Raw genomic sequence first — 24,702 nt, 5'->3', positions numbered from 1 at the left:
ATGCTATTTTCATTTTATCCATTACAAAGAGCATGTACTCATGCTTAGCTTCAATTAAGGACTCCCAAGATCAATGCAATCATTGGCTCATGTAGGCACATGCATGTGCTTTCTTTAGGCTAAGATTTGGCAATAATATGAAGCCACAACTCACTGTTTTCATGTATACCACTTCAGTCCTTTGCCTTTACTGCATAGCCATCATTAATGAGCAAAACTATTATCCAAATGGCAACTAGAAGATTCAATGGCTCAATGATCACACAAGGTGTGATGCTTGCTTAATGCTAAGCAAAAGCTCATGACAAGGCCAAGAAATTGTAGCCTCAATTGTGACATATGCATGCATCCCCAATTCATTCAAGGGTGGAAAATTTAACCATGTAAAACCTTCCAACTATCATGGCATAGCATCACTGCATGTAGCATGTAATTGATTGGAGTAATGGTGTTGCTACAAGAGCTTATGGAAATCTTTAAAAAAAAACACAGCCTTAATGATGCTTATCAATGGTAATCACATGATTAGAGATCATAGTCTTACACATCAGTTGAGTCTCACAAAATCGAGCTTATTGTGAAATGCTACTTCACACAGCCACGGCCAACCACGCAGAAAACCAAATTCGATTCAGAAATGCCAACGATTCAACTGTATTGTTGCAAAAATAGCCATCCGAAGATGAAGCGTTTCACTTGATTAGGCTTGATTAAGCATAGTAGATGCTTAATCAAGCCCTTAGTAGCCTTGAATTGACACAAACACGCAGCCAACCTCTCCCAAAAGCAACGCACGATTCAACAACTAATGAAGCAAAAATGGCAGTGCCAAATCTATCCATTAATCAACATTGATCTTTTCTTAGTCTTGATTAGGAGGGAAATGACTGAAACCCTAGGTAATGGCTGAGATCTAGATGGAAGAAACCCTATTTCTCAAAGGATCAACATGAGGAGAGAAGAGAGAGAAAAGCATAAACGTTTTAATTAAGGTAACTAATCATGATTAGCAATAAATTTCCCCCAATTTTGGTCATGCTCGTCAAATTTTGGAGTGGCTACCCTAAATTTTGGTCCACATTGACTTAGATCAATTAAAAAATCAAGGGAATTTCCAGCATCCCACAATCTCCATGTCCCATTTCTTGATCAAGAAATTAAAAAACTCAAGAAAATTTCCATAGATTCAATGCATGTACCTTGGTGGGGTAATTCAAATTTCCAAAGGCTTCACATAATACTTACATGAATTGAACATGCATCATATTTTCCCCTGAGCTTGGAGATCTCTATATCCATAGTTTGAGATAATTTGCTTGGGCCATGTGCAACTCCTCTTCAGTTTGGAGAACTATTTATTTCTTATGGGACCCCCCTTCCTAGATTGTTTAGTATTACTAAAGTTTGGGCATGTAAGGGTGTTGAGTATTAAATTTGAGCATTTGTAGGAGATTAAGACTCATTATGGTTGGCAAAGGATGGGGGATTAGGGGTCACCAACTATGTGAACCATGGGGACACACTAGTGGAGACATATGATGGGCCCAATGCACAGACGATGTAAGTGGAAGTTGTACTTGAGGCATAGACCTCAAGAGTTGGTAGATTGGATTCAATTCTGTCAAGGGCATGTTCAATTCACTTGAGTTGGTCATGGCTTACATTGTGATGAATTCTCCTTTATGTAGACACTATTTTTGGGTTTTATTGTTGTTGCTCCTACTCTTTATAGATAAATTATTGGGAGCCCCATTTTAAGGCTTGGTATCAGTTTTGCACTTACTTATGTGGCCCAATACATGCAAGAGTCATAAAAAATTTGTTGGAATGCAACAAAGGTATTGAGAAATGTTAAAGGTATGATTGACTATAGTGTTATGTTTGAATTTTCCAAATGTTTTAGATATAATGATGCTAAATGGGTTAATTAACCATACAAGATGTTTTTTAAAATTATATCTCAATTAGAAATAGTTTTTTCGTTTGTTTTTTTGGGTCTACATCGACATTGTGCAAATGAGGGAACAAAAGGTGTTCTACCACATTTGTCTTTGAATATACATGGAGTTGTATGATGTATTTGATTTTAAGGCTAGATAGAGAGTTTGGTGAATGTAAATTGATGAGAAAAGGTAAATAGATGTAGAGATTCCATAGGTCATGTGATTGATGTCATGAGGTCACATAAAAAAACGTGTATTGATTTTAAGGCTAGCTAGAGAGTTTGGTGAATGTAAATTGATGAGAAAAGGTGAATAGATGTAGAGATTCCATAGGTCATGATTGATGATTCATATATTATACGAATCACATGGAATGTGTGAGTCATTGATTCTCTTTTGAGTTATAAGTTTATGTACTTGGCTTCTCACTTTTCAAGAGATAGAATTTGATGGAAGTGATTGAATTTACTATCTTGTTAAGCCTCATTTTAATTGAATTTTTATTTATCATCCAATTGTAAGGGTAATTATTTGCTTTGATCCTCACTAGCTACCATGATCTTTAAGTAAAAATTACATAGGGTAGGATTTGTATGTTGATTACATGTTCATTTAGGTTTTGAGCATGTCCTCCTTCTTTGTCCTTTATCACTTGATTCTATTCTTAGTGACAACATTAGAGAGAAAGAAAGATATGTGAATAGAGACTAGCAAATAAATGCTTCATCTCAATGTTGTCTAGCATGATATCTTCAAGGTGATAACAAGCAATCAATAGCACACTAAATATGTTGTTGGAATTCCTATGAATGAGAAGAAGAAAGATTAATAGTGTGTCAAGGTCAAAACAATGATCACCTTCAAAAGAGGAAAATAAGTATGAGAGAGAGAGAGAGAGAGAGAGAGCATACATGCAACAACAATATTAGAAAGGTAGTAAAAAGCACCACTTTTTTCTACCAACTATAGGTAGATTTGCCCACAAAAGGGAAGTGAGATAGAACACAATAGCATCATCAAGGGGTAGTGTGTGCAAAATATAACAACCTTAACGCAATGAAGAATCAAACACAACTTTCTCTAAGGTCTACAAATTAGGAAAGATCTAAGTTTTAGTATGTCTATCACAATCACAAGTCAATTCATATAACTATCAAACCTACCTCCCTCCCCCCCCAATCGGTGGTGTCCTTATCTAGCTAATGCTTACTTGTGAAAACATACTAAAACCATCAATTTTAGACCTATCTTGCACCACATTCTAGTAACCAAAGCAAAATAATTTGGCCTCTACACATATAATAGGAAACGCCCCTTTCATTGAGAGTAGTAGTGATACATTTAATATGGCATTCTCCTTTGTAGCATATAATACGAGTGCTTAATGGAATACCACATGCACTCAAGGGAGTACCACCATAGCCATAGAAGCTTGGAGCTCCAAAAAGTATGATTTGATTAGTCAAAATGATAAGGTATCCTAATTACAATTTGTTCACTTATATACTTCCCCACCTTTTCATACTTATTAAAGTTGGGCCCCCATACTTACCTAGCTATATCCATGCCCATGGGCTTTCCTTATGTTCAAACCCAAGCCCCTTTCATTACAAGCGGGTTCTAGTTTCTTGTTGATTGGTCTGTGAGGTGCACCTAGTGCTGTATCAAAACTTGTTTCATCCTCACTTAACGACGTACTAGAACTTGTTTCATCTTCTGACTTTCTTTGGATCGTCAAGTTTTCATTATGTTTACCCATGCGACGAGAATGATTTTTCTTTCAGACTTTTGTATTCTATGTCGCACATATGGGTGTTGTGGTTTGTGTGGTAGCCTTTGAGGTGGATGCTTTTGCATCATGTGTAGGTTTTGGCTCTTTTGGGGTTATGTCATGCACAGGCTCTTTTTCCTTATCCTTTATTTCAACTTTGGTTTCGTTAGTTTGTTGCCCCTTGTCCTTCTTGGATTTAGAAGGTTTTGAAGCATGTTCTTCTACCCATTTCGAAGTGTTTACTTTTGCATACTTTTTTACTGTCTCTCATGCCTTGGCTTGTAAACATGTAAGCATATTCAAGGGTACTGTGGACAATTTCCCGTTTTGTACACTTAAGATGTTAAGAGTTGTATTTTGTGAGACAAGTTGCAGTGAAGCAACTCACCTTGGGTAGTCTTGGAACATGTGGTTGATGCCACATCGTTCACACATGGGTTGCAAAGTGTCAGTGATTATGGGATGGAAGTATACCAAACTATACAGTCTGCCACTGGCAGCCATGTGGCCATTTATAAAGTAATTTTTGGTAATATATCTTTTATTACGAGAGAGAGAGAGAGAGAGAGAGAGAGAGAGAGAGAGAGAGAGAGAGAGAGAGAGAGAGAGAGAGAGAGAGAGAGAGAGAGAGAGAGCTCTATTAGTAGCCATTCTTGGTGATTGGATGCTCTCTATTAGTAGCCAATATATCTTTTATTACGAGAGAGAGAGAGAGAGAGAGAGAGAGAGAGAGAGAGAGAGAGCTCTATTAGTAGCCATTCTTAGTGATTGGATGCTCTCTATTAGTAGCCAATCTCAGTGATTGGATGCTCTCTATTAGCAGCCAATCACTTGTTGTGTGAAAGTGATCCCTCTCTGTTAATCAACGAAAAGGGAGAGAGATTAACTCTCTATTCCATCAGCGAAAAGGGAGAAATAAATATTCGTTGGATGCTTTTGATCCGAGAGAGAGAGAGAGAGAGAGAGAGAGAGAGAGAGAGATTTGGTGGGTGGTGCAGGTGGAGAGAACGAGAGAGATATGTTCATATGCTTTTGATCGCTGGTCGCAACAATTAAGTTCAGAAAATGTCGAATTGTTTGAGGTAAAATTAACTAAGGTCTATTAAAGTTAAGGTACCCTAGTTTATGAAGCCGCATTTTGGTAAGTAATTGATGATTACAAAGCGATATAGATTGTTGCAAAAGGAGGACCAAAAAGAAAGGTTTACTACTTAGGATAATGTAAATTCAAAAGTTTGCTGTCTTGGCTGTATGCACATGTACATACACATACACGTATGCACACACAACACCCTTCAAGCTACGGATGTTAAGACCGCCTCCCTTCATCGCCTTCAGCCTCAATCAGACTGTTCCGGAAAGATCCCAGCCTGGTCTCCGTCAAGGCTAGCGCCTCCCAGCCAGCCAGCAAAGCTACACAAGCTACGAAGCTCTATGAGCGGCCAGCAATTGAGATGGAGATCAAGAGCGTGACAGAGGAAAACTAGCTTGCGATAGCATCGAGTGCCCCTCTGTTTGGTCGCCGTTCTCAACCTCCCCATCCTCAGAGTAAAAAAAAAGATTAATCAGATATCCCCTCAACACTCGACGAGTCCCATGCTACCTGAGTCGTGGAGCTATGAAAGAGATTATCTCCATTCAAGTTGGTGGCTATGCTAACTTTGTGGGATCACACTTTTGGAACCTTCAAGTAAGTCTCTCTCTCTCTCTCTCTCTCTCTCTCTCTCTCTCTCTCTCTCTCTCTTACATATATATAAATTTGGTGCTATCATTCAGTAAAATGAACTCGGGACCTCCTGCTCAAGAGTCCAATTACTTACCAACTTGCCTACTAAGCCGCGGCGGCTGCGGATTATCGGGTTTTTTTTTTCCTCTGGCATTGAATGTGGAGCTCTAGCTAGCCTAGTTTAATTCATATGAAAACAAATGTATTCCTGCACTATGCTTACACTAATCTTTACAACTCTAGGACGAGTTGCTGGGTTTGCAGAGTGAACCAGATGCAGACCCCTGTTTCTTGAACTGTGGTGTCAATTTTGATGTGCTTTACAGAGTTGGTGAAACACCACAGGTATGTGTACTATCTTGATAAATCAGCACATATGCCTTTTGTCAAGCATGCATATAGCACATTTAACAAGCATGTATGCACACATTCTAGGACAGCAAAGAGCACAGAAGTATCCTGCAGGAGTTTCTTTTCTCTCAAATAAAGCTCTTCTATGTCATAAGCATAAGGTGAAGCAATGTTTGTTAGTCCCTTCAAAAGATCTTGCCTGGAGGATAAATCTTTTTCTTTGTTGAAAAACACTCTCTTTGAAAGGTAACACGGTGTGCAGTCTAACAACAACCGACACCAACACACACAAGGATCTTTCACAACAAAATTGAATGCACAGCTTGCACAATACACGAGAAAAACAAAACTCAAATAGGTGCCTTTCTTTAGCGATGCATTCCTGAAACGGTTACAGATGATATGATGGAGGATATTCAATAGAGGCTAGAAGCTGCTTCAGGAATGAGGAGATCCTTGCATGACTGATATGAAAGAACGAGGAGATCCTTGCATGACTGATATGAAAGAATGAGGAAATACAGGATTCTTATAGTGGCCCCTAGGTCGTACTATTGGTATATCGTCCAAGTGTCGAAATGCAAATTGACCTATAACGAAGTAGAGATAACCTTAAATGGATGATGCCCTCACGGGACCACATACATCACTGTGTATAAGCTACAACAATCCTCACTGAACCATCCTTGGGAAACGGTGCTTGATGCATCTTGCCTTGAAGAGACCAAGGTAGGGAGAGGAGGTGGTTGAAGATGCAAATTGCTACCACATAAAAAATGGGCTGCTTTAGGTGAGTTGCTATTGTAGATGTGAGTCCCCAGAATCACAGAGCTTAAGGTTGTGATACCAAATGTTGGAGAGATGCTGCAACCAAGCACAGAAATCCACACACAAAGAAGTACAGTCGTGAGAGAACAAGGAGAGGCACACAAAGCAATGTTACGTGATAAGTGCCAAAAGTACAATATAAGATGAACCCTATAATGAAGTAAGGGTGGGTTCACACCTAGAGTGCATGGAAAAAAAACCCTCTTATGGAGGGTAAAAAGTGTCCCAGCTGGTCCTACTAGAGTTCACCCATCATTGCCATGACATAGATGTCTATAGTTGTAGCAGATGAATTGGCCTTATCCTTGCCCTTACCATTTTGCTTCTTCATGTTCTTTGGACAATTCTTCCCAATATGCCTACGTGACGCCCTTTGGGGGTGAGGCGAGACACCGAGGCTCCCCCACTTGCCTTGTCCTTACCATCCTTGGTGTTGCATGCGCGGAAGCCTTGCTGTACTGATCTTCAGCCCTAAGCCTGATTAAAAACATTGATGTTGAATTAAGATGATTAAGACAGAGGGGAGAGAAGAGATGGTGAGTATTTGGTGTCAGGGTTTTCTTGTATTAATATGGTACAAAAAGGTAGCTGAATGCTTGTACATGGTTTAGGGCTTTGGTCAGCCCCATAGGGGTGTCCCCTTCTACATGATTTATGCTGATATCTAATGAATGAATGATGAACTACTTGATTGCTGAATGCTGACTTATGATTTATGCTTATATATGTGTGTGGGGATGCAGCCGGCCAGTTGTCCTTGCTGTCGGCCAGTCATGCTAGACAAATAATTAATTTTGCTTCTCTTTAATGCTGCGCTTATGCATGATGTGATGCCACCTTCTGGCCTTTATGCTGAGAATAGCCGATTGGCTGCCAAGGATCTATACTGGCTGCTGTGGCTGCTGTCGACAGGGTTCCATGGCCCCAAATGTTGGTGATGATGGTGATGATGAAGATAATGATGCTGCTGATGCTGCCAATGATGACGTTAATGATGCTGATGATGATGTGGCTGCTTATCTGATAATGATGATGATGATTCTATTGCTGATGCTACTGATGGTGACCTAAATGCTTATCCTAACTACTAGATTAGTCAGGGATTAAGCTTGTTCATGCTGAAGATTAAGCCATGGCACGGGCGTGCACGTGACACTCGGCCTTGGACTGGCCACCCTTGTCTTTGCCTTTTTGTTGCCCTTGATGCTAAGTCCTTGACTTGGAACTCTTTCGCATCTCGAGGGTAGTAGCCATACGTACCTTGTCCAAGAGATCGTACACGCACATCTGCATGTAGAAATGATTTCAAACCATCCACAAAGCACTCAACCGGTGCTCCGATTGTCGGACGGTTCTTGGGACCATGAGTAGAAGCTTTCAAAATTTTTTTTTTTCCCGGAAAAAAGATCCTTCTATTAGTTAATGAGAAAACGCCATATGGCTACAAAGCTCACCTCGCAAGGAGGGATAAAACACAATGAACACCTGAGCTCCCCCCCGTGGCTGGCCGCTCTCTGGGGGGGGCTACCTAGTAATACATGAAGGAGGTGAGAAAAGCCAAACTGGCGGCCGATAGTGCCAAATGACATCCTCGTCCCTCGCGGTGAGGAAAGGGCCAGGCTGCCAAGTGCGGAGGAAAGCCTTGCGGCGCCCTCTCATGCGATCCGAGTCTCCCTGGAGTTTCCCCCAGTGTCCTCTCAAGGTGTGGATGATGTCCACCCAGAGGGCCTGTATGACCTCCGCCGGTGGAGTCGTCTGGTGGTCAATGGCCTCCCTGCATCGGGCTCTCCATATGTGCCAGGCCGTCATGCTGCTGATCAACTCCCATCTCTGCCCGACCCCCTCCTGAGAGGCTGCCGAGGAGAAGTCTGGCGTCGGAACCACCGCCATCGCCCTGTCAGAGACCTGGATGGTCACACTGCCAGGAGCGTCCTCATATCCAAGTGCAGGGCCGCTATCCGTGGCCCAAGCTACCGCACCCCATGTCACCAACATCTCCCCTGGAGAACCTGCAAAAACCATCCTGAGAGCGCGCTGCCAGACCTGCTGTGCCTGTGGGCAATCCCATAAGCAGTGCCGCTGTGACTCCTGTGCATGATCGCACCGAGGGCAGGACGCTGGGTGTCTACCAAAAGCAAGCCAAGCCCCCACAGCCAATCCTCTATGCGCTGTGAGCCAGAGAAAAAGTGTCACCTTCCGGGGACGGAAGCTGGCCCAAAGGCGCTGCCAGAAGTCCCTAAGAAAGGCAGGGGAGAGCCCCTGTCGCCGCCAATGCTCGGCCGCTGCCGGGGTGCTCTCTATCCTGTGTCTCTGAATCCGCCGCCCCAGCCTCGCTGTGTACTGAAAAAAGGGAATGGCAAGGCTGGTAGGGGCCGAGTAGGGATCTCGCCAAAACCACTCCCCTGGGTCCCACTGAAGGCGAACAAGAGGCTTGCTGTCCCAAGCCCAGAGTCTCCAAGAACAATCCTCCCCTATCGAGGCCGGTGAGGGGTCTACATACCACTGTCTCTGATGAAAGCCGACCACCCGAACCCTCTGAAGGATACAACCCTGGAACCCATCCAAATCTAGTCGTGACCTCTGAAGCTGGCCACCCTCTCCCACCTCGAAAGTGAGTGGGGCGACTCTCTCCGCTGTGCCGCAGACCGCTAGGAGGATCTCATGCCGAGTAAAGACACCCATCCACTGTGGAGGTGAAGGGTCCTGTACTGGGGTCCGCCACTCCCGGGGGATGGCCGCCTCAATATCTTGTCTCATCAACTCTCTGCCCCTCATCCCACTGAGTCTCCTCTCCTGAGCCTCTGGAGGCAGCTGCTGAAAACATATCCAGTCGTCTAGGGACTGGGCTGGGCCGGAGCTCAACGGGCCCCACGACACGTGAGACCGCGAGCCAACCATATGGCCACTGGGGAGACGAATCAAGGGGTTCCAGATCAATGGCTGCCTCAGGCGCTCCTCATCGGTGCCCGGGGGAGTCTGGAAGAGTGCCGGCCTCAGATGCGCCCAGGCCCTCAGAAGGCTGGTTGCAAAACGCTCCTCGAAGCCAAGGCCCACTCCTCTGGAGCGCTGCTCCGTAAAGATCCACCTGATGCTGGGGTTCCAGGGGCCGCTAAGAGACGGAGTGCGGCTGAGCATCCTGGAAACAAGAAGCTCCTTCCACGGCTCAACACCTGGCAGGAGACCACGAACTACCAGCTTGCCAAGCAAAGCTCGGCTTTGGCAAATAGGATCTACAATGCCCAGGCCGCCTCTCTCCCTCGGCTGAGTGATCACAGCCCATGCCACCTTTGCCCTAGCGGGTCGCCCATCGCCTCCGGACCAAAGAAAGTTCCTGATGAGCCTCTGCACCTGGCCAATGCACGCCCGAGAGAAGTCCCAGCAGGAAGTGATGTACCACATGGTAGCGAGCAGAACCTGGTTGGCCACCACTACGCGGCCAGCCAGAGATAAACGAGCAGTACTCCAATACAGAAGCTTCTTCCGAATGCTCAGAAGAAGGGGGGCTATCTGCTGCTCCGGAGATATATCAATGCCCACATAGCAGCCCAAATAACGCACTGTAGTGCCGGGGGGCAGCCACTGAAAACCATCAACTGGCCTCCAAGTCGGGGGGGGCATAGAACTGACCCACAGCCCACACGACTTGTGCCAGTTGATCAAAGCGCCCGAGGCTCTGCAAAACCTGTCCATGGCTGAGGCGAAGCGGCGGAGGTTCTCCTCACCTCCCTGAAGATAGACAGCAGTGTCATCCGCAAACTCCGAGTCTAGGAGCTCCTCCGAGGTGCGGATGGGAAGCTGGAGGCCCCTCAAACCTGTATCCTGTGCCGTCAAGAAGGTGCTCATGGCCTCCGCCACAAAAAGAAAAAGAAAGGGCGCCAAGGGGCACCCCTGCCGCACCGAGCGCGAAAGCTGGAACCTCTCTCCGCACACACCCTGTATCAGCACCTGGCTATGAGCCGAAGTGTAGAGTGCAGATACCCCACGGATCCACTGAGGGGGGAAGCCCATCCTCTCCATAGTGCCTTCCAAGAAGGCCCAGTCCACCCGATCATATGCCTTCTCGAAGTCGAGAAGGAGCACCGCCAAATCCTCCTGCCGAAGTCTAGCCAAGGCCGTAGCCTCCCAGAAAGAGAAAATGTTATCCAGAATGCTCCGATCCTGGATGAAGCCTGTCTGCGTGGAGTGGATGATGTCCGGAAGGTGAGGCTGAAGCCGCCTGCTGATCGCCTTAGCTAGGACCTTGTAGGCCGTGCCTAGCAAGGTGATCGGTCTCCACTGTCTAATCTCCAGTCTGTCTCCGCCCTCTTTGGGGATCAAGTGAATCAACCCCTCTGCAATGCTGTCCGGCATGACTCCCGTCTCCATAATCTCCTGGAATGCCAATCTGAAGCCCCTATGAAGGAGGCCCCAGTACCTCTGGAAGAAAGCCACTGAAAGACCGTCCTCTCCTGGGCATTTGCCCCGCGGTAATGCCTGAAGAGCCTCCTCCAGCTCCGTATCCGAGAAGGGGGAGAGAAGGGAGTGCTGTAGATGGGCCGGCACAACCGGTCTCGTGAAGCTCCAGACTGCCTCCCTAGCCTCTCTCACCCTGTCGTCTGCCGGCTCAGCAGAGAGAAGAACCCTGTAAAAATCTGTGGCTATCGCCCGCACCCTGGGGGGATCCACCACAACCTGGCCATCAGCCTGACGAAGCCGCCTGAGACCCTCTCGTCTGAAGCGAGGCCCAGTCGCCTCAAAGAAATCCCGAGTCACTCTATCTCCAGCCTGAGTCCAAAAAGAAGACCGAGAATGGAATCGGAACTCCACCCGCCTCTCCTCGATGGATCTGATCTCAGTGCGAGCTGTCTCCATCTGCTCAGAGATCCAAGGGCTCAGAGGATCTCTCTCCTGGAGTCTCTGGAGGGACGCTAAACTCCTCCGAAGGCTCCTCTCCTGCTCCCTGAAGGCCTCCAGACGGTCCAAGGCAGCCAGTCTGAGCATCCGACTAATCTCCTGCAAGCCACTGGCAAGATCACTGGCTGCCGAGCCTCTCCTGAACTGTAGCTCCTGCCAGACCTGCTCAACTCTGAGTGCGATCTCAGGCTCCTCTATGAGACAATCAGGAATCCGGACGCTCTGGCCCCGCTCTCCTCTCGTAGGGTCCTCAATCTGGAGAAGCACTGGGAAGTGGTCTGAAAAGGAGGAGCCAGCAAGTATGCCCACAGTGCCGCCTCTATCACAGGCCCACTCATCAATGTAGAATCTGTCGATGCGGGAAAGGTTAACGCCTGTGGCTCGTCTATCCGAGCGCGAGAAAGATAGACTCCCCTGCAACCTGCCAAACTCCGGGAGAGTCCACGGATCCTGGCCTCTCACCTGTAGCACTAGCTCCTCCCAGGCAGCTAGCTCTGGCCCATGAATGGTCTCCTGGCTGCCCCCCATCCTATCCTCTGCGTCCTCCAGCATGTTGCAATCCCCTCCTAGGCACCAGTGGTCTGCCAAGGGGAGGGACTGCCTGATGGTGCTCCAGAACTCGGCTCTCCCGGACGCCCCGTTAGGGGCGTAGAAGTTGAGGAAGCCAATGCGGTCTTCCCCAACCCGAAGGATGACCCACTGCGCTCGACCCTGAACCAGAGTGCCAGAGTCCACAACCTCAGAAAGAAGCTGCTCGCTGACTGAGATGCATACTCCGCCCTGGTTCCCCTGGGGGCCATATGCCGGGGACCAAAAAGTGTGACTCCTGCCTGGCAAGATCTTCCCGCAGATGCGGGTACGCCCGGCAGAAAGGTGGTGCTCCTGGATGAAAAGAATATCTATGGGTCCTCCAACGAGAGCCCTCTGGATCTCCTGACGAAGTCTACCCCGACCAATGTGGCAGCGATGTCCACCGAGACCCTGGATGTTCCATGAGAGGATCCTCATGGATGAGCTGAGGCAAGTGAAGAAGCCGCCACTGGCTCACCCCTCTCAGTCGGCCCGGATGATCTGCCCTCCACTCTAGGAGTCTTGGGCGCCGGCTTGGAGGGAGAATAATCACTGTCTGTCCGGGTGCGGAGTCTCTCCAGAAAGAGGGTGACCTGTGTCTGAGTCCAGCCCCACTCCGCCTTCGCCCTATCCAGAGCATAGGCGTGAGACCAATCCTCTGCATATAAGTACCTAAAGGAAGGCTGCACCCTCGGGGCGGCATGGAGGAGAATCAGTAGCACCGCCTCAACTGATGTGTGGACCGGATCCACCCGCCAATCTCCTATACCAAACAGGCTCATGCGGGCTGAGTGAAGTCGGGTCTGCAGTAGATCCGTGAGCCTCAGGTCGCTGAAGTGGTGAGAAAACTCCAGTATCTGGTCACGCAGAACTTCCTCTACTGAGCTGCAATCCCAGGCTGTGTCTGGGGCAACGCTGAGAGGAAAGGAGAAGGCCACCATGCTGCTCACCACTGAAGGAGAACGCGAGGGATGGCACACCACGCAAACTCGCAGGGGCGCGACCAGAGTCTCGAATGGGCCAGCATCCAGCTGGAGGCACCTGAAAAAACTGTAATCCACTGGTAGCCCCATCACTCGCGGGGGCCCCCCAGGGGAGGCTGGGGCGAACTCTGTGGCGGGTGAAGCGAGGATCGCCATCTCCACCGGCCCGGAGTGGCGGTGAAACAGCCGCTGGACTGAACTCTGGCCTACCCAGCTGCGCTGCCCCGGGGCAGTGGGTGGTCTGGCGAAGTATCCTGGAGAGGCTGAAGGAGGGATGGGGGCGCGCGGCGAGGAGGGGGGAGAGCGAGGGGAGGATGGAAAGGCATCTGCCAGAGGATAGGAGTCAGGGGGGGCCGCCGGGGGAGGAGGGAGGGGGGGGGGCGGGGGGGGGAGGGGGGGAGGAGGGAAGAGTGCTCTCCGGGTGGGGGGGAGGGGAGCCGGGGGTCGCAGAGTGCGGCCGGGGATCCTCAGGGAACTGCTCCAAGGAGGGGGCGGGGCCCCCCGCGGGGGGAGGCGGGAGTGGGGTCTCCACGTGGGAGACTCCTCCATCGGCCTCAGCAACGGGCACTGAGACTGAATCCTCGTCCATCGGGGTGGGACCTACCGGCCGCCTATCCCTGACTGGAGCATAAATGCGGGTAGGTGCCTGTGGGCCAGCCGGAGTCGCCCGTCCACCATCCTGTCCGCCAGCCTGCGCTGCCTGCTGGCGTCTGCGACGGTCCCTGCGAGCCGGGCGTTTCCGCCGGCGAACCTCCTGCCAGCCTCCAGCCTCCTGAGTCTGTGCGGTGTCCTCCGCCGGAGCCTGCTCGTCCGATGGTGGCGCCTGCTGTGACGAGCCAGAGATGTCCGGTCTCGGAGGTGGATGGCCACCTCTCGGGTCTCCCGCAGGGGGTCCAGAGGCAGCAAAGCGTGAAGGATTAGCCCCCTTGCGGGGACAGGAGCGTGCGAGATGGCCCATCTCCCGACATATGAAGCACTGACCGGGGAGGCCTGAATACTCCACGCGCTGAATCAGATGTCCTCCAGAAAGACAAGGGAGGAGGATCGTCTTCGGGAGGGACTCCGGTGACGAAACAACAACACGAATGGCCGGGAGTCCTGCTGCCCGAGCAACCACTGAAGCCGCGGTCTGTGGCACCTCCACCACCTGCCCGATAGCCTTGCCTATGGCCGGCAGGAGGGGCAAGTACTCCCTTCGGAGACCTGGAAAGCAGACGGTGATGGGGAATCCAGTCGCGCCTGCCAGTGGATCAGACGATGGGTCGAAACCGTGTGTCCATCGCGCCAAGAACGCCCGAGAGGAGCGTAGGGCAATGGGGCTCCGAGCCAGCACCCTCTGAGCTGCTGGTGGGGACTCGAACTCCACCTGGTAGTAGCCGCGGCCTAAAAAATCCACGCTGACGATTCTGGCAGTCTCGCCGATGAGGCTACCCTGAAGTAGGTCGCGTAACTCTCTCCGCATTGGGCGGCTACCCACCACCTTGCAAACCAAGGAGGAGGCCTCCAAAGAAGAAACGGAGGACGCGAGAAGCTGCTGCTCTGCATCTGAGAAGTCTAGTCGAAGACCTGTATCGGTCGGGGCTGACGGAGAGGCTGCCATGGAGTCCTCCTAGGGGAAAAAGACCAGGTACTGGCTGAATCGACGAGACGACCCAAGAAAGACCACGCCACTCCGCTGAAGACGCCGAAAAAAACAAAAAAAGGGGGGGGGGGGATGGGGGGGGCTGAGGCAGGGAGAAAGGGAGACGCAGGGACGGGGGGCGGAGAAGCCGACGACGCAGGGAGGGGGGGGAAAGGAGGTGGAAAAAGGCGGGCGGGGGGGAGGGAGAGAGGCGGAGGAAGAAAGATGGCGAGGGGGGGGCTGCGCAGAGAAGGCGAGAAAAGGGGGGGGAAGTGGAGGGCGGCGCGGAAGAGGAAGGCCGGGGGCGGAAGGGTCTGGCTCAGGCGGGGGGCAGAGGGGGGCAGGCGGAATGAAGGCGGAGGGGAGGAAGGGCTGCGGGGACAGGCGGGTGAAGGCGGAGGGGAGGAAGGGCTGCGGGGACAGGCGGGTGAAGGAGGAGGGGGAGGAGGCGGCGGCGACTGCGAAGGGGGAGGCGCAGGGGGCAGCGGGCTACACGCTCCTTAACCTTTCTTTGAAGCTTTCAAAATTGGGCTAGATAGTGTCGATTATCAATTCTCCATGTTTTTGTGAAAAGCACTCCCATTGCTTCTTTAGGTCACGTTAGTAATCTACATGAAGAAACTCCTTTAAGACTGCTTTGTGGCAATCATCTTAGCAAGTGGAGTGGTGCCTGAGGTAGTCTTCCCACCACAACAAGGCAGGACCTGTCACTCAATGCTCTGTGTTCCAAATAGAGCTGAAACACACCGGAAACACTTGCTACCACCAACATGGCAACCATCTCCTTGGTCTAGTTGGTGATGACTTCTCTGTCCATTTTCCTATTGAACTTGGGAGGCTTTAGAAGCTTTTCGATTGGCTCTTGAGTTCGTTCCTCACGAGGCATGGAGGAAGAACCAAGCAAACCAATCGTCACTTGTTGCTGGGCTGTTGAAGGCAAATAGGAGCTATCCAAGGAACCCAATGGAGAGGGACTTTGAGAAGGAGACCGTTGGTGAACGCGAACGACATCTCCTTACTGGTTCAGAATGATAATTGCTAGGAGTTCATCGATACTGCCCACATCCAGGGGAGTAAAAACCCTACCCTAAGTAGTAGGGTGTTGTGCCACTTTGTCTTTGGAATCGACTGGCCCTTGTTCAGAAGCACAAGCTTGGGCAGACACCAAACTTGGAGCAACAAGTGCTCGGGCTGACATGTCCATCCTATCGAGATGGTTAGGCAACTCCTCTATGAGTCACCTGTGCAACAAAAATCGCCATCATGCTGAGGAGTAGATTTGTGAGTTGAGTCCATAACGAATAGCTAGTGATGAGAGAACCCAAATAAAAACTTTCCCTAAACCCGACCTTGTGCCCTTCTGGAATCTAGAGGCTCTATCCTATCAAAGCAGTTATGCACATGAATGCCAAAAAAGGAAAATTTGCAGGTTCCCTAAGCTTTGATACCAACTCTAGAGCTCTTGTGCCTTTGTGCTGGGGTTTTTAGAATAGACACAGAAAACATCAATGGAACTCAACAGAGCACAGATAATAGCCCTGAACCTATTGTATTGTATTATGTACAAAGAATACAATTGGATTTGGAAGTACAGAATGTGGCTGAAACTGATGATCACAAAACTCAGCCTTATACCCTGCTGTAGATCCTCCTTGGCCAGCCTTACTCCAGAGAAACACTCTGCTAGGCTTGATCGCTTGAGAAAGTACCAGATGGGAAATGCTGAAAACCTACGCATGCTTATATAGGAGCCCCATTTGCAAGTTGGCCTGCTAACATGCTGTCATCCTACTGAGGACCTGCCCACAACCACTTTACTGCTGGCTGCCAAGTGGCACTTGCACTGGTGTTGTTGCTGCTTGACTGCATCTACAGGCATTTGGCTGCTCTTGGTCATGTGCTGATCACCTGGAATGTGTGCCATGAAGACTCTTATGTGTGCCACAGGGCTGGCCTCCAAATGTGCAGGAAGGTTATGCGGCTCTCTTGCATAGTTCTGTAACTACCCTAGAAGTGAAGTTGCCGGAGTTGGGCCATAAAGAATGGGATGGACTTTGCAGGAGGGGTTTCCAAATCCTTGATGGTCTCACAGCAGTGGGGGTGCCAGATTTGTCGTGCAGCTACGCGGTTCATCAGCAGGCTCAAGGTGCATTGTGGGCACCCACGCGAAAGGACGTGACTTTTTAAACTCAACACAAGATGCTTGGCTTTTTCTCACCACAATTCCATGATGACAGTTTAACTGTTTTGGGCATTTGTATATTTTCTTTAGGTGTTATTCTGTATGAGTTGATTATCTTGCTGTAGCGAGCATGCTAGTTTTAACAGTGGAAGGTAAAGAACTTTCTGATACTCTGCCAATTTTACTTTATCATAGGGCCTTGCAACCTATACGCCACGCTTGCTTGCAATTGACTCAAGAGGTAACACTGACCTACGTCTCAATTGATTGATGCCTCATGATGATTGCTTTGCTGTCACTTGCTTTTTGGCATTAACAAATGAAAACTCCAGAGAAACATTTCTGCAGTTTCATGGGTGACGAGATCTTGATTGTAGTGCAGGAAGCTTGGGGTCTGTAAAAGCAACTGGGTATTTGTACGAGCAACCTCCATCACTTGACACCTCCTCTGTGACTTCTTGGTAAGATTTCAAGGTTTCTAAAGCGATTCTGTGTTATACAACAAAACCTCAAACTGGTTTTGTCTTATGCTAAAGTGATTGGAAAAGGTTGGTGCTACTTTTTTTTCCAGGAGAGGGAAAGTCTCCAAGCACATATCAGAGCCACATGCAAAGAATGAGTTTCTTCAAAGCCTCGATCAAGAAGAACTTGAGTGGAAGTGTCAGCAGGCAGAAAAGCTGCAGGGTGGTTCTGGTAACGGATCTGTAGATAATGGAAAAGCTCTTGAAAGCAGAAATACTGAACAGAACCTTCTTGAAAGCTTGGAGGACACGGTGCAGTTCTGGACTGACTATTCCAAGGTCCATTTTCATCCCTTAAGCTTGTACGAGCTTGAAGGGATATGGCATGGGATAACTCCGCTTGATGATTATGGAAGTGGCAAAGGGCTCCTGAAAGGCTCTATGAAAGAAGAGGCACTTGATAGGCTACGGTTTTTTGTGGAGGAAGCGGATCAATTACAGGTATCATGGGCAAGAAGCTATACATATCTATCACGCAACATGTATGTGCATTTATGATGTATGTATGTATGTAGGTCGATAGGTAACTATGTAGGTATGAATTTATGTTTGTACATATGCATATATATGCACTTGTGTATGTGTGTATGTGTACACACATACGTATGTATCCATTTGTATACACACATACATACACATGCTTGGATGTATGGATATGCACATACATAGACATATAAATTCTTATGTATGTACGTATAAACACAAATATTCATACATACATATATGCATGTTTGTATGTGTATGTTTATAAAACTTTTCACCTTTTCTAGCCCATTTGAGCTTGATTAGAAACTTGCTGCAGGGACTACAAGTTTTAGTGGATGATTCGAACGGATTTGCAGGAGTAGCAACGGATTTCTTAGAGGCAGTGGTTGACGACTATAATAAAAGCCCTGTTTTGCTGTTTACGACTCGGCCTCCATCATCTCTTCAAAAGCCAAGGACTTTTCATACTTCCGCTGTAAGGGCACTTCACGATGCGATTTCCTTCAGCGAACTAAGCAGCTTCAGTCCATGCATGATTCCACTCGGACTCTCTAGCTTTGCCAAAAGTGAGAGAAAACCTTTCTTATTTTCTGTCCTGAACATTAAGTGCAACAAGGAGAGAAATATTTGACATTGTCTCTTCTGAATTCTTCTTTCTTGCTGTTTGTGTGAAGTGTCAAAGTACCTGCAGGTCGACGACGCGAAGGATTTTCATACTAGTGCAGTGTATGCATCTGCTGTCAGCTGCATCACACTACCTTTTCGCATGGAACTTTCTGGGCGGCTAGCAACTGTCTCGCGCCAGATGGGTATAGGAGGCATAGACATGGCAAGTTTGGTGCATGTGCTGTCGGGTCAGATGGGGAGACGAGTCTCAATCCTGGATTTAGCAATGCCAGCCCCACCAGTACCAGGTCTTTTTAATGACATTGTACAATCATAGTAGGGAAAAACTAGTATATTCTCTTGTCTCTAAGAAGACAGCTGTCTTGAGGAACAGAAGCCATGTAAAGAGCACCACACACCTTGTGTTGATTGGCACCATGCTTCTTGTGAACTTGACCTTAGGTGCTGGAAAGCTTGAAGCTGTTGATTTCTCAAGGTTCCAGCCACTTACTTCAGATGTGATTGATATTGATGATCAAGCAGCATTGGAGGCATTGGTTGTTCAGGGTGCTGTATTGGCAGGTATGCATCTATCAATGCTTGCAAGGACATCTTTTTGTTACCCCATGTGCGTGCACGCACACACGTTTTGTGTATGTGTACATGCCAGCGTGTTTTATCTCCATAGCTTTTTTTCCCTTGAAAAAGGCTCTTGTTAGTCCAAAAAATAAGCCCTGATCAATGCAGCTACAACCCTTGAAATAGGAACTAAGCTACAAGAAGAACCCTTGTGTGAGTTCAAAGAACAAAAAACCAAGGAAAAGAGGTGAACTCCCTTTCTGGCTGGCTGCTCTTGGGGCTAGACAGACCGGGTGTTTGTACTGCTAAACAAGTCTGGTGTCCCCTCACTGGGGGGACACAGGCTCCAAATGCGCAAGAAGGCGGCTTAGTGCTGCTGCATCTGGTCTGAGTAAACGGCTAGGTGCTCTCAACATCCCCGGATGGTGTGAATGAGGTCCATCCAAATGGAGTCGATTGTCTTTGGTGTGGGGTGATGGAATTGTCAATAGTCTCATGGCATTGCTGCTGATGAGCTCACGAGATTCTAGGGTGCATGGAGGAGTGGGATTGAAGAGGCGGGAATGGCCGGAATTTGAAAATGAGTAAGCTGAAGCACAAGGCTGCTGGTGCGGTCTCCCTCGTGTAGTAAAGCAGACCCCACCACTGCGCACCAAGCAATGATCCCCAGGTGGTGTATCGGAGAATATTGTGCTTGGACTCTGGAGGTGAATAGGTGAAGGATTGGGCAGTGACATTGGGTCTCTTGGGGGGGTCGTCACATAGTCCACATGGAGAAGGTCGACCTACAATGGCTGACCGAGTGTCCACTGCGAGGCTCCTATGCAGCCAAAGGAAGAGGGTGATCTTCAGTAGGGGGAAACTCTCCCAAAGCTGGTGTTAAAAGAAAAGTCCATGAGGAATAGGGGAGAGATACTCGGCTTGCAGTGGGTGGCGGCAGCAGGTGTCGTCAATCTCTTGTAACAGAATGTGGCGGCCTAGTTTGGTGGAGTACTGGAAGAAGGGGATGCCTGGGGTTTTTAGGTGAATGATTGGATCCCTCCAATGCCACTCTCTGGGATCCCATTGCAGCTGGGTAAGCGGGCGGTTTTCCTAGAGCCACAGATGCCACAAAGGGTCGTATGCAATCTTGAGAGGGCTGTGGCTGCCAACGACAAAGACCAAAGAGGGGAGTCCTCGTGGATGCCGAAGGTTGCCATGGGGATGTCGAGCCAGAAGAAAGAGGTGATCTAGGTCGGAGAGGGAGGTGAGGCCATTGGAGGGTGCCAATCTGGAGGGATGCTCAAGTAAGTTGGTTGCCATCCCAGTGCCCGTCCTGCTGCTAGGAGGGGGCTAGCTCTCTGAAATTTTCCAAGAGCCTACCGACTGAGCAGGACCGAAGCTGATACGCCCCCAAGAGATGTGAGAGCGGGCGCCAAGGTACTGTCTAGAGAGAAGTCGGGTGAGCTCATTCCTTTACAGGGGCTGATGATGCCACTTCTTGTTGCAGGTGGGGGGTGACTGGAAGAGGGCAGGGTGAAGAGAATCCTAGGGGGCCGGGGCCGGGGCGGAAGAGGCTAGTGGCAAACTGCTCAAGGGAGGCACCAAGTCTGCATAGCGGATCGGATACATTGGATGCCAGTAGGCCAAGGGCCTTTATGGGAGAGGATGCGGGCTAAAAGAAAACCCTTCCATGCCTCTCCCCTCGGCTGGATGTCATGTGCATGTCCAAGCAGAGTTGCACAAAGACATGCTTTTCCTTTGCAGCTGCCTGTTGGGCAAGTTATGGGGATGTGTTTGGAACAAAAGGGCAAGGTTTTGGGCACCCGGACAGTGGGCAGCCAGGTGCCCATGGCCAGGATAGGTGTGGTCACTTTGGGCACATCTTTTTATGGTCCTGATCAATTGACCTAGTTTGCTGACCAGCCGTGCCGACATCTATATAAGGGCAGGTCAAGTGTCATTGTAGGATGATCCATACGCCAGAATTTGCAGAACCAGAAGCTGATGCAGCAAAGGGTGAGTTTTGGTCATCAGAAGGCAGTTTTTTGAGCATTTCTCAGAGGGACAACAGAAGCATCGGTTTAGGATATACATGTAGCTTAGGTTTGCACAGCATACAATATGGATCTGCCTTATGATCTGTGCAGTGTGGACTCATTGTATATATTCATGTTTTGACAATATACAATAGTTTAGGTCATTTCAGCCTTGTCTTTTGTGTATTTGCAGAATTGATTAGCATTGATATCTGTGTTTGCTCAGCTTTATTCACGATCAGCTTTGTGTGCATGTGGATTAATATTAGAGCATCTAGGTTCATCTAGAGGCAGAACATCAGAGCATTTAGGTCAGCTTTTGTGCTAGTTTGTGTTAGGTCAGTCTGTGTGTTTTGATGGGTTTGCAGGGTAGGCTGGAAGGAGTAATGGTGGAGTCTTGCAGAATTGAATATGAGCACACATTTGCTGTTGTAGATTTTGGCAGAGTCCCACATTACAAGGTGATTCGTGGAAGGCCATTTATGTGCCAATGGTAGATGATTCATGTTTGGGGATTTGGCAATGCAACTCTCGCCATCAAGTTAAGCAGGATGCCATGTGCACAACTGTTGTACTAGGGTGCCACATGGCCAATCTACTTAGTTAGTACACTTAGGACTCCAATTTGATTGGCACGGTGCATTTATGGCCAGATGTCTAGGGTAAGGAGAATTATCAAGTCAGTCAGTCAATATAGGTCTTACAATCAGTGGTCACATGTGTGAACAATCTCTTCTCTAGAGGCTTACTAACAATGTGAACCGGAGAGGTTGGGCCTTGGTTGAAGGCATTTTAAAATGGTAAATGTGCAAATGTGCAAATTCCCTGAGATAAGATTGAGATGACCTAAGCAAGGAGGTCACTAGTAGGTGGCCATGAGCTTCTTTTATTTAGTACATGCCTAAGAGACGGGAAGTTTACAAGGAGCAGAGCTGCTTGAAGAACATACAAGCAGTGTGGCAACCTTCATCCTGGTCTGAGGTAAACTGATAAAGATCAGTATGGGGTCTTTAGCATCGACACAGCTGTAATAATCTACAAAGGCTAACTCAAGGAAGGCTCACAGCCCCCTTCAAATGGGGTCAGTATCTCAACAATTTTTAAAGTAAAAGGTAATTGAGACCTTAGGTTGTGTATGCGGACAGTGGTATGAGGTAACACAAGATAGGTTATGAGCTTATGTGATGTTGAACTTGCCTTACCATATTGAGTGAGAAAGGAAGTTCATGTGTTCTTTCAATGCCTTCTCTCACTTCTCTTATTTTGTTTTTGCCAAGTTCATGAGTGTTATTTCAATGCCTCTTCATTTCTCTTTTTTTGTTTTTGCCACCCTATGTGCACCCTGTTTTGAGGTATCCTTACCGCCTTATTCAGCATACCTCGTTGTCATTATTTTTTCTTTCATGGCTTAGCATGCTAGGTGCTAACAATTGATGTTATCTTTGCAGATTCAGCAGATCGCGCCTCACTACAGGATGTGCTAAATGGCTTTAGTAGAAAGCACAAGCCTCCCTGTCATTTGGCTGCTTCCCTTTGTCCTATGGCTATTCCTCTACCATTTCCAAACTTGTTTGGACCCTCGATCAGGTCAAAAGGGCAAGTGACAAGAACTGGATCAGATGTCTCATCCATACCCATAGCTGCAAGGCTTCGTGTAAGTGCGGCTATCTTGCCTTACCTTGAGAGGAGGCTTCACAGCCTCCAGCATCCAGATGGGGGGTCGCTTGGATGGCAGATCCTTGAAGGGTGGGGTTTGCATAAAGATGAAGTTCGGGAGCTTTGTGAGCTTACCTCAAGCATTGTTGCCGCCTATGGGAGTACCATGGGGGATTCTGCATCGGATTCTGAATGATATGCATAGTTCTTCGCCTCAATGCTGAAAAGGCAGAAGTCTGGAGTCGCCTCAAACAAAACGGCTATGCAGAATAGAACCTTGTTCACATGGCACATTTTGACAGCTCATTATAATGTATAGCTCTAGGTATCTTTCACCTAACAGTTTTAACAGTGTTACAGCTGCTTAGTATAGTGTAGGGCCAACTGATGCCCCCTGCACACAAACCAATACTTTCTAGGGAATCAAAGAGTAAGTACCTTTGTTGAATCAGGATCTTACATTCCTTTTTTATTTTGCAAGTGTGCAAGAATATCATTCCAGCCAGTGCACGGACAGCGATAATCAATGCACTGTATGTGGCTTTCTCAGGCAAGACATCAGAATTTAAACTGATTTGTGGTCTGACAAGGACTTGGTGTTACTCCTCATGCTTGGCACTCACAGGCCTCTTAGTTGGTGCAGTAAATTTTCTTGTACTAGACTGTGATATATATCTTGGAGTAAGTCAAAAGGGTGAAGGAAGCGAGTAAGAGTTTTGTCTTAGAGGCAGTAGGCTTTGGTGGGTGATAGGGCTTGCTGAAAGGCAGGTCTCAGGTTTATAACATGGCACCTTAAATTAGGAAAATGGAATTTTGTCAAAGTAGTAAACAACTTATTGACTTTTGTCACAATTCAAATAGGTGTAATTTAAGTGATTGGTTGATTAGCAGGCTAATACAACCACAAAACATATCAATAGTGTAAGTAATTTATCCATGAAACTTAGAACTCTTGTACAAATGAAGGGCTCCCATTTTGGGGATTTAGTTAAGCCTCTTAGTTTCCATAAGAAATGCATGTTGCACCAGTTTTTTTAGCAATGCAATATAGCAAAATCTTAATCGAGATAAATGAGGAAGAAAACCTTGAAAATAACAGTAGTGTTTAACAATGTTGGAAGTGCACATATAATATTCCAGAAATAGAACAATGTGGCTAAAATTTTATCATAAAATTCTACATATACCTAGAATGAAGTAAATAAAGAGAGAAAAAAAAGCAGATGTAAAACACGGGAAATAAAATGTTTAATGTATTTGAAATTTTGAAAAATTATAATTGTAAATTTAAAAAAACTAGGGGTGCTTTGTTTTTGTGGCATGTGGTAATGGGAAATGAAGCGTGAAAGAGAATATGAACTGTTATTAAGAGGTTAAAATGCCAATAGACAATGTAGAATGTGAAGGTCTCTCTCTCTTCTCCCCCCTCTATATCTCCAAATAAAGACAAGGTCAAAGATAAAACTTAGGATCTATCTTTTGTAGACTCTCTAAATTTCTTGCTTTTTGTGCTATTGTAAAATCCTCCTCCTCATCAACATGGACCCCCCCTCCCTTTCTCTCTCTCTCTCTCTCTCTCTCTCCCTCTCAATCAATCCAATGGAATTTCCATTAGTAAAAATTTGAAATACTCAGTAATCATGCAATTTGTACCAAAGTGTGGATTGTCCTTTTTGTGATGGAAGAGTCTTTGTCTAAGATTTTTATAAATTGAAATCAATTATTTCTTCAATGGTACCTTTTTTCAACATTGCCTCACCAATAGCAAATCCTTGATCTCATAGTGTTGTAATTGTTGCATCTCCTAGTGATCTAATAGAGGAACACTAGGACTTTATTTCAACTTTTCTAGTCTAGTTTGAGTTTTCATTCTTAGGTCACAAATTTTGCTTAAGACCTTTATGGTCTTCATGCTATGTTATGTTGGGGGTCATTTTTGCTTTTGATAGATGATAATAAAATTCTCTC

General features: G+C 47.5%; 1 protein-coding gene across 1 annotated transcript; it reads left to right on the top strand.

Annotated features, from left to right (window-relative positions):
• The first annotated feature begins 4,951 nt into the window (after positions 1-4,951).
• Positions 4,952-23,592, top strand: LOC147615209 (plasma membrane, autoregulation-binding site, misato segment II, myosin-like, tubulin/FtsZ protein). The gene is made up of 9 exons (XM_086779239.1): positions 4,952-5,404; positions 5,684-5,785; positions 17,064-17,109; positions 17,251-17,329; positions 17,440-17,830; positions 18,192-18,441; positions 18,550-18,789; positions 18,944-19,063; positions 22,527-23,592. The coding sequence occupies exons 1-9, from the start codon at positions 5,333-5,335 to the stop codon at positions 22,928-22,930; spliced, it is 1,704 nt and encodes a 567-aa protein (XP_086635365.1). The 5' UTR covers positions 4,952-5,332; the 3' UTR covers positions 22,931-23,592.
• Positions 23,593-24,702: the final 1,110 nt, after the last annotated feature.

Source organism: Cibotium barometz, chromosome 40, assembly GCF_041138505.1.
Source record: "Cibotium barometz isolate CiBa-2024 chromosome 40, ASM4113850v1, whole genome shotgun sequence".
Lineage (NCBI taxonomy): Eukaryota > Viridiplantae > Streptophyta > Polypodiopsida > Cyatheales > Cibotiaceae > Cibotium > Cibotium barometz.
The sequence above is the reverse complement of the archived record's forward strand: the minus strand, read 5'-3'. Positions and strand labels throughout refer to the sequence as shown.

Coding starts and splice junctions, on each gene's coding strand:
- LOC147615209 (XM_086779239.1), top strand. CDS start 5,333: ATGAAAGAGATTATCTCCATTCAAGTTGGTGGCTATGCTAACTTTGTG. Junction 5,405..5,683: donor CACACTTTTGGAACCTTCAA/GTAAGTCTCTCT, acceptor TTACAACTCTAG/GACGAGTTGCTGGGTTTGCA. Junction 17,110..17,250: donor GCTTGCAATTGACTCAAGAG/GTAACACTGACC, acceptor ATTGTAGTGCAG/GAAGCTTGGGGTCTGTAAAA.